The following is a 10,000-nucleotide window of genomic DNA, read 5'->3' as shown; positions in this document are numbered from 1 at the left end:
CCTCAGGGGTCTCGTTCTTAGCGGATCATTCTGTCATTTTGATGTCGCTTTGCTGTGGAAGTTCACATTGTACGGGCAGACGCACGGGCTGTGCAACAATTTTGTGAAAGGTAAAGAATTTTCGCTACATATGAAAGGGAAGTTTTGTGGATTCTACATGTATTTTATCTGGAGGGAATCTACATCAGTCATCTGTACATGCCTACTTTACAACAACAAGCACGTTTATGGCAATTAAATTACTACATGTGCCTTTGGTTTACGCAAATGTGCCTTTGTTGCTTTTATTTTCCTTTGCTTTTAAGATTGGCAAATGATGTTGGAACAAATCCCGTTAATCAGTGCTCCGGACCAAGCTGGGGCACCCAACGAGAATATAGTTCAAAACCACTTAAACATACAGTTGTTAAACTATTTCAGTATTTAAACGGTAGATACAGGCATATTTTTATCCCCTAAAATGTTTTCATCTTTTTGGATTTCCTAGCTGAAAGTCTAATGATCCAAAAATTATAGGGATCAAAACTTACATTTTCGAAAAAATTTCAGGCAGAAAAAAGGCTCCCGAAAATTCCAGGTGACCTTTTTAGGGTAACAAGACGATCTAGGATCGTAAGTCGGGCTGTGGCCACACGTGTGCTGCTAGGGATCATGAGCGTTGAGTAGTAGTTCTAAAAAAAGATGTGTAATACATGGAATGATGTGCATGTCTCAAAGAAAGATCACGAAATTTGTAATCACACTGGCAAAAACAACATGCATTTCGTCATGAAAACATTGCTGACTTGATGTCCGATCTCACCCATAGATCACTTGCTTGTAAAGCGCATTTGAATATGCTAATAGAAAATGCGCTATATAAATTCATTACCATTACTACAATCAACTTCACCAATATCAAGACTCTTGGGTATATCTGCACTTGTGAGCTCAGGTGACGATAGAATTTGTTTCCTTGGTCAGCAATGCAACATAACGTTTGGGATTTGCAATAACTACAAGACTTTGCTGTTGCGTAACACATTGCATAAAGTCCTACAGCACAGCATTGTTTACAAGTGCAGTTGCATTGTTCTCTAACACTGTTCACTGCAGTTATTTCATATGTACTAATATGCAGCCCTCTGAGTTCAGAGTTATATAACTCCTGAGTTCATAATTGTCACCAAGTGAGTGTATAGCCTGGAAATACTGTACTAAGTCCTGAATGGATGGCACTTCTAATAGTACACATGTACCTTGGGGATGGCTTCTACCACATTCATCTCTTGCATGAGAATCAAAAATCTTATAACTCCCATTATCAGTATGATAGATACTAACACCAATACATCCTATTGTCAGAATAAATGAAGAATAATTTTGTGACAAGAGCGATTCAAATGCACTGTCTATCGGTATACTGTACTGATATCCCTCAATTATTGAATCACTGTTATGTAGATTACCTGTGTCGCTTTCACTATAATTAAGCTGGTAATTGTTCTCAGACATAGCAATCAATATTATTCATCGGAGGCCCAGGATTTGTTTCTATGTCATTACATACATTTATTTCAGCACAGCATCGTCTATAATCACCATGCATTCTTGTACAAACTCATTGGTCCACAGCATGTGTACAACACTTGATATTTCTTCAGATTTACGCGTTTTCGTGTTCCAGTGTATTTTCCAAAGCAAGTAAACGTACTGTTTGACGAAATTTTCGTCGAATGGAAGCTGGCTTTTTCCTCACTTTTTCAAACGAACGGAGACTGGCAATTATTCGCCTTCTTTTCATTTGACTACTCAGCCTGCAACTGATGTAACCATGAAGTTCTGACGGCAAAGGAGTGCTCTTAAGAATCTTTTTCCACACAAAGACCCTCCGTTTTCTGCTTTTCTGCGACAGACGTTTCAGCTTCTTCACAGGAATCCTTCTAGGTTCGCGATCACGACTCATGGCATTCACGTACAACATGGTTATGATTCCAATAAACAAATTTAGCATAACGAGATCTCAATTTCTCTCTATATTTTATTTTCACTACGCCATCATGTTGATGGTGTACAAATGGCAACATTGCCTCCCCTAATACATCACATTTTCCCAGGACATTCAACATTGCTCGTGTTGGTAACGCAATCGTATACAACACGCGAACGTACATGATTACACAGAAAACTAATGCAGTACAAAGAGAAATTGATAGAACTGATAATCCACTTGAGACATTGTACAAAATATATGAAATAATGATCATGACAGTCATAAAATTAAAGAATTTACTTGCATCTTCGCTTCGGTAAGTGACGGCGTTTTTTTGTTGTTGTTGTTGTCCTCCGTGCCATTATGTTGATTATCAAATATCAGAAATATCAGCGTCAAAATTTCGAGTAAAGTTCCTTAATGTACTTCTGTCATTGCTAGTCATAGTTTGCACATATTTTGTACTCAATGACTGCTCAACTGATCTCTTTAGAACTTGTAAGAGCTTGATAGCAACATTTGAGATATTTGCCAAGCAAGAGTTCGCGGAACAACGACTTTCGAAATGGACGCTCATTTTCGTGTTTTGATGTGGGTCTACCACGAACAGTCTGTAAGTGGTTTGAGCGTATTGGACCTAACACCGTAACTCGCTTCTGCCATACCTGTAATCATTAATGTATACCTACCATCGCAGAGAATCACTTCTAAGGTTATCGAAGAGAAATGAAAATGAAGCGAAATGAACATTGAGCCTTCACTACATATCTGCGGTATTGCCCATTGCACGTGACGGACATTTGCGAAGAAATACACTGGTAAACCTAGAGTCGGTCGCCCGACTAAAAATCCATTAAAAATAGGCAAATATACCAAAGCAAGAAATTTTACAACAAATGTTCCGAAAATTCTAGATCTCAAATCATCTTCCGAACAGATATTTTCGCCTGTTTTACTTTATGTAAATCTTGATACGCCCTAATCACTTTCACTCTTGGCATGAAACTATTTATGCCGTGAATGATCGGTGAAAACTTTCACGTCGTGAAATTAAGGGTAAAAATTCACGTGGTGAAATTGGGAGTGAAAAATAATATTCAAGGGTGTGAAATTGATCCAATCGAAAGATAAATCAACAATTCATTTCCATTTTACCTTCAATTAGAAACTTTTTATGAAGAGAAGCGACCAACTCATAAATGGGAAACAATTTCTTTAGTATCGTATCATTTGATATTGCTGGTTTTAAACTTATAGCAAATTAAAGTAGAAGGGAATGCCCGAACAACGATCCATCAAAATTTGCATACGACTCACATCAAGAGGAAATTGTGACAGGCAATGCAACACTTTTCAAATAGGAGTAGAACTTCCGTCGTATTCGGCGAGGTAAACTCGAACATTTTCCGAGAATTGCAAAGGATTGAAATGATTATTAAAATGGTAAACGAATTCAAACTCACCGTCTTTTATTTGCGCGCCCAAACCCGATGCAAATCTGAGCATGCGCGTGGATTTACCGCTGGACAACAAAACTGTGTGGGCCACCCGGCCGCTGGGCCGTCATGGGCCGTGGGCCGCGGGGCCGTCGGGCCGCTGGGCTGCGGGCCTGCTTTTAGCAAAACCCGAAATAAACATCCGTGTGTGGGTTCGTCATATTCCTTACGCGACAGCTGTTTTTGGAAGTGCGTCTTTGTTATGTAGTTCGTAGCCGTGTACTATTTTAGTGCTGTCAAGCTACACGTATTCTTTATTATAACAATAAGCAAAACAATAAGCAAGCTAATGAGGCAGATGCGTATATCGGTATACGCGAATACGCGTATGGTTATACGCACATACGCGTATGGATATACGCACATACGCGTATAGATATACGCGTATTGTGCGCATATTTTGGTTAACGTATTTCTGAGCGGTACTGTACATGTAAGTGGATTACCTTACTGTAGCTTAAAATTTTGGTGAGTTAATTATTTTATAAAATACCAATGCTTGCTAAGTCTAGGCACTGATTTTAAATGCTTAGCGTTAAGGTTGGGGATAGGCATACGTACTGTGCATGATATTCTACTTTTTTTTTATCTCAGAGGGATGAATCTCCTGAGGGCAGGTTGAAGAATATTGAAATACTCTTTTCAAAGTGAATAATAAAAGAACTGAAACATACATGATTTCCACTTGAATGTTCATTCAGTAACAGGAAATGTGGGAGACACGGAATGACCTGTTGAGGTTTGGCGATGGAAACACTGCAGGAAATTTGGTAACAAAACCTAAGGCAGTGTGCGGTTGTGGGATATGGAGCTAAAATTTTTCTTCCCAGTCCTCCAAATTACGTCACCAGATCACATGGCTGTGACTGTTCCAACTTCACCCCTGAAGGGGCCCCCATTGACAACTAAAATTATGTGGTTTTAGACAGAGTAAAATCAATAATTTTCCCTCTTAGGAGGGAACGGGTCAAAGATTATCCTTTTGTTTCTATTAAGGTGTGGGAGGTGCAGTGGCCTCATGGTTAGTACACTCGACTCCGGAGCAAGTGGTCTGCGTTCGGGAGCTGGCCAGGAACATTGTGTTGTGTTCGTGGGCACGACGCTTTACTCTCACAGAGCCTCTCTCCAGCCAGGTGTATAAATGGGCACAGGCGAATTTAATGCTGGGGGTGGCTCTGCAATGGACTAGCATCCCATCAAGGGAGGAGTAGAAATACTCCTAGTTGCTTCATGCTACATAAAACCGGGATAAGCTCGCGCCTAATGGGCCACTTGGCTCATAAGCAGACTTTACCCCTTTCTATTAAGGAAAAGGAAACATGACCCTTGCTTTCAGTCAAAGCCCAGATTTCTGACCATACAACTTTGAAATTAATTGCTGTTGCATGATTATTAATAATATTAAAACTATAAATGCAATCTCCAGGAAATTTCCACTGGACTTCACACTTGCCATGTAGTCTCCATAATTTATCATGCACAGATGTATATGTAAATGTCAGCTCAGATATAGGATTTGCTGACATGGGCTGAATAATAGACTTGATATGACTACATGTAGGTCCTTTCAAGCTTGCAGATGTAATAAAACTGTTGTTTGGAAGGAATAAAAGAAACCGTACCTTTACTAGACGCTTGTGTTCCTACATTGAAATGAGAAATACCAAAATTACTACACTGTAACGGATATTATTAGCCAAGCTCATAAGAAGCCTTAAGGACTGTGCCTACTATTGTTATTGCGCATACGTTCTGCACATCTCCAGATACTCGGATTTCCTATCGGCCGTGCTTACTAATGCAGGGATATTTTTGCACAGTTTAAATTTACGCGGAGAAAGAAGAACTTAGCAAGTGCTCTTGGTATCCAAAAAGAAAATTGAGGGTAACCAAGCGTTTTTCAGAGATAATTAAGCTTTAATTTGGAAAGGAACGCCATACATTGCTTTGTATTTTAAAGCTTTTTGCTAATATTGTTGATTAATTATCTTTGAAAAATGCGTGGTTACCCCCAATTTTCTTTTCGGATTTTAATAACACTTGTTGAGATCTGCTTTTCCCGCATATTCAGTAAACCGCGGAAAAATACCTTTGAATTAGTAGGCACCGTCCTTAAGATGATCATCTTCACGCTCTCATAAATAAGAAAATGAAAATGAAAGGAGCTTAACGAAAAAAAAAACAACTACTTAGAATGGTGTCTGAAGTCCTAAACAAATGCCCATTTTTTCCTTCCTGCTAAGGTGATGCAACTCTCCCCAGAAAATTTATCGATTGGAGTCAATGTAAGCACTTCGAAATTTTCAAATCGCTTAACATTAAAAACTTAGCATAAATTTAAGCTTAAGTTTAAATTGCCGAACTTTAATACATTTGACTTTATGTACAAATCGTATGCGAATCAAGAGCCAATTCGTGGTTTCGTTAAATTTTAATTTTAACTTGAATGTCTAATGAAGATTACACCTGGTGCCTGTACGTGTTAGTAGATTGTGTTTACATGCAACATCTCGCGTTTAAAAGCCTGCGACTTAAGTATTGTGTAAAAATCATCAAGTGGAAATCGGCTTGCGTGACGCAAGAAAAACCTCTAAATGTTCTCTTCAACGAAAAAAACAATGAACTGCCTATGATAAGACGAAAACAGCAGAACAATGGTGTTAGGCTTGTTGATTCTTCATTGGAATGGAACCCGAGCGGAAGAGCAAAACTTCCGTCAATGTTTTTGTTTTGGCGTGCGACAGAAACCGCTTGACTCTTTTACAATAAAAGTCAAAAGACCAAATAATTTCGGCACGATAGGAGCTGATCGCAGTATGCAAATCGTTACTCTATTTCATTTTCTAACTAAAAGTGGAGGAAATTGAAATGTACCCGTGAGTGCGAAAGGATGTTTTGTGAAACTTCTGAAAATGTTTAAAACGTATAAAACGTCAAGTATATTAATTTCTTCATGAACAAACAAGCTCGTTTCCATGCGATGCCGAAGCAGGAACGGATAGTCATTGACGATTATTGAAAGCTGCTTCTGAGAAACCTACAGCTATGAACAAAGCGACAAATCAAACGAAGAAAACCTGACACACTCTGAACAATCAAGCGCGATGAACCGTCTCGCGACGATAAAAGAAAACGAAGCCATTTTACCTGTTTCTTGCGATAGTATGTTGATGACCAGAATTAAAGACGTCCACAAATAATAGGACTTCCGAACAAAAAACGCCATTTTACTGGGAATTTCTAACCAGACGAGCGCTCCTTGCAACGGGAAGTGGATGTATTTGGACACGTGACGAGAAGATTCTTCGATTGACCAATCACTTTTTAAGACAGGGTGTGACCGGAAATGGACATGTCAGCGGAATAGGATATATTTTTACAACAAAACGAAATTTTTGAAGATTACCGCATTCACAGATTCTTATTTTCTAAGCTTTATCTGCTGACTAATCTATCTATCTACAGCCAGTCTAGTGTTCACAGTTTCCCTAGCCTTTCACAGGTATCAAATATTTAGCAATTATTGAATGAGGCTGAATAGGATATGAAGAATTCTGCAGGTCGAAGAGGGTGTTATCCACCAAGGCCGAAGGCCGATCTGCAGAATTCTTCATATACTACGAAAGCCGAATTCAATAATTGCTTTATTATTCATTGAAAATATTTTCTTCGCTCAAACTTCTAAACCTACTCGCAGCCATTTTTCTGCTCAACAAAAATAACACAATCTCGTTCCCAGCTTTTTTCGGTCAACGGTTCAATAATTTGCAGCGGGGTGCACATTCAATATGACGAAGTTTTTTTCCAAATTTGGTGAACAGCAGCTGGTTATGGTGAATTATGCGTGTGGTTTTAACCAATCAGAAACGGGGAAATATTTTGAATGAATAATAAATTAAATTCTCAACCTCGGATAATGGCTTTCTAGTGAAAAGTACAAGCATATATGAAAATCAATATTGTTTTTGACTTCCTTGGAGGACACCATGAACAATTGAGAAATGACTTAAGATCAATTACGAACACTGACAAGGAACTGAGTTATCTAATCGAACGCAGCCAGAAATTGATTTCGAGCCAGAATGTAAATATCGTTAAGAAATTCTACGAATTTGTTTAAACGGAAAAAGGAATCTACATTGATGTAATTAACTAGCTAAGGTTTAAAATCCGCTGGTTGATGTAATGATGATAAGCACAAAAGTAAATAGAATCTGCCATAATAACAATAATAATAATAATCATCATCATCATCATCATCATCATCATCATCATCATTATCATCAAAATAATAGCTTAATTTAAGGTGATGTTACACGAGCCGATTTTTAACGCCGATTTTTTTAATCCATGTTACTCGAGACAACTTTTAACGTAACTTTGTTGCGGCAACGATATGTTATACGAGAGGATTTTTAACGCATCAATGTTCTCAGCATTTGAGCTTAGGGTCTTGCTCGACAAATATAAAGCGGAACTAAATATTTTACGCAAGAGCCGATACAACGCAGAAATATAGAACATTACTAAATCGAATCGACGTTGTATCGGCTCTTGCTCAAAATATTTAGGCTTTCAACTTTTAATTACCCCGATCAAATAAAGCCGTTTGATCCAACTTACACGGACAGGAATCTTAATTCGGTTCTACGTGGTGCATTCTGGGACGATGTTGCGTTAAAAATCGGCTTGTGTAACATCACCTTTATATGTTCCATCATCAAACTTGATGAAATAAAAAAGAAGGAAATAAATGTTTGTTCACTGACAGCCGCCAAATTTAAATTTACCGTTCCTTTGTCCGTTCATAATTTCCCTTTCAGCTTTGGTTTTTTTGTGTCACGGCTTCCGTGACACTATTTCGAAGTGAGTATTTCATGAACAAGTATCCCGATTGTTCTTGTTAGCCGCATGCACAACCGGGTCGCCGACGGATTGGTCGCATTTCTTTCGTGTCAGCAGTAATCGGGTCATCCATAAGCAATCGGGGAAACCGAATAGAAATCGTAATTTGCGATTGACGCGATGCTTCCTCTGAACAACGCACGCCTTGTTCTTCGCGTCGTGAACTATTTACACAGTGACATAAATATGAGGTTGAAAATCTAAACACCCTCCAGCTGCAAAACAAAGTTGTGGACAAACGAACCTAAACCCTCGTAAAAGATAAACTTGAGAAACACAAAAGCGATCGTATAGATCCTAAATAGGAATTTTGACCACCTCATTGATATTAGGATAAACTGACTGAATCCAGGTTATCTCTATCTTTGTTAACACGCAATGTAGACAGTCGTCGCAAAATAAATTCATTTTTTGGGTAACTTGATTCGATAAAACCAAGAACCAATCATTGTAATGCTAATAATTAGGACGGAAAAAGCGGGTATTTGTAGAACTTTACGTAACTTCGGAATAAAATATCAAACCGCTATCCTCTCATAGACTCCCTATACCTAATTCAAGCAACTAATCAGTTTCCAGGAAAATGATATCCTAATCGGGACTATGTCCTATCCTAGAATAAATTGCTCGAAATCCATCCATTCATAACTTAATTGCTCGACATCCATCCATCCATCCATCCATACCTTTATAAATGTTCAACAGTGACACATGCACACGTCTTGTGCCTATTTTTTCCTTTTTGGGGGTCGAGTAAGTGCCTTGTGGAGGCCCTGCCGGGGGGGGGGGGGGGGAGGTCCCGTGTCGCTTGTCTGAATTTTAAAAGCTCTCGTGTCGGTGCTTTGTCAATGTTTCACGCTGCTGTGACCGTTGCTGTCGGAAATTTAAAGAAAGGATGTCGTTTGTCGCGATTTCACTTTAAGTGCTGTCGCTACTTTTTAGGCCATGTCGCTTGTTGGAATTTACCCTGGCAGAGCCTCCTTGTAGTTTGTGGTTCAGGGCTAAATCAGTCAATCAATCACTTGAAAAAAACACTGTCAATCTGTCAATGTGTTTGGTGGCGGTCTGAGGTTCGTTTCCATTGCTAACAACGAAGTTCTTTCTTCCACCGCGCACCGGTGGCTCAGTTGGTTGAGCACCGGGCTGCCATTGGGGAGGTCGTGAGTTCGGCTCCGGCCGGACCAACACTTGGGGTCTTAAAAATAACTGAGGAGAAAGTACTGCCTTTGTAATTACAACCGCAAATGGTTAGACTTTCAAGTCTTCTCGGATAAGGACTATAAACCTTAGGCCCTGTCTTGGAACGTTAAAAAATCCACACACTATTCAAGAAGAGTAGGGGATGAAGTTCCCGGTGTTGTGGCTGTCACAGGTGATTGTATGGGTGTGTGTGCTTCTCACACTCCCAACATACGGAAAGTAAGCCACTATCGAAAAAAAAATGAGAAGGTCCTTTTTGGGGATTTTTTGAGCCACTACTTACCGGCAATGATGACAGACGAGCTTGGTGGAATATATGAACCATGTGCCACATCTTGTGTTGTGGTGTTGATGGTCAGCAGGCTATAGTAGGTGCTTGTCAATTGTGGCGTTGCCTTAGCAACTGTCATGGGTGCTGAAGTTAAAT

General features: G+C 39.2%; 1 protein-coding gene across 5 annotated transcripts in view; it reads right to left on the bottom strand.

The window, feature by feature from the left end:
• Nucleotides 1–10,000, bottom strand: part of LOC138000867 (receptor-type tyrosine-protein phosphatase F-like) — an 87,603-nt gene that overhangs the window by 69,486 nt on the left and 8,117 nt on the right. For 2 of the 5 annotated variants that reach the window (XM_068847538.1, XM_068847541.1), the window contains exons 2-3: nucleotides 9,857–10,000; nucleotides 5,091–5,111 (exon numbers count right to left, since the gene is read on the bottom strand). The exon at nucleotides 9,857–10,000 is cut by the window's right edge and continues 165 nt beyond it. In XM_068847538.1, the coding sequence (XP_068703639.1) occupies nucleotides 5,091–5,111; nucleotides 9,857–10,000 (165 nt within the window). Of the gene's footprint in view, nucleotides 1–2,661; nucleotides 2,738–5,090; nucleotides 5,112–6,615; nucleotides 6,740–9,856 lie in introns of those variants that run through there. The other 3 variants (XM_068847540.1, XM_068847539.1, XM_068847542.1) reach the window with 3 other exon arrangements.

Source organism: Montipora foliosa, chromosome 4 (genome assembly GCF_036669935.1).
Source record: "Montipora foliosa isolate CH-2021 chromosome 4, ASM3666993v2, whole genome shotgun sequence".
Lineage (NCBI taxonomy): Eukaryota > Metazoa > Cnidaria > Anthozoa > Scleractinia > Acroporidae > Montipora > Montipora foliosa.
The sequence above is the reverse complement of the archived record's forward strand: the minus strand, read 5'-3'. Positions and strand labels throughout refer to the sequence as shown.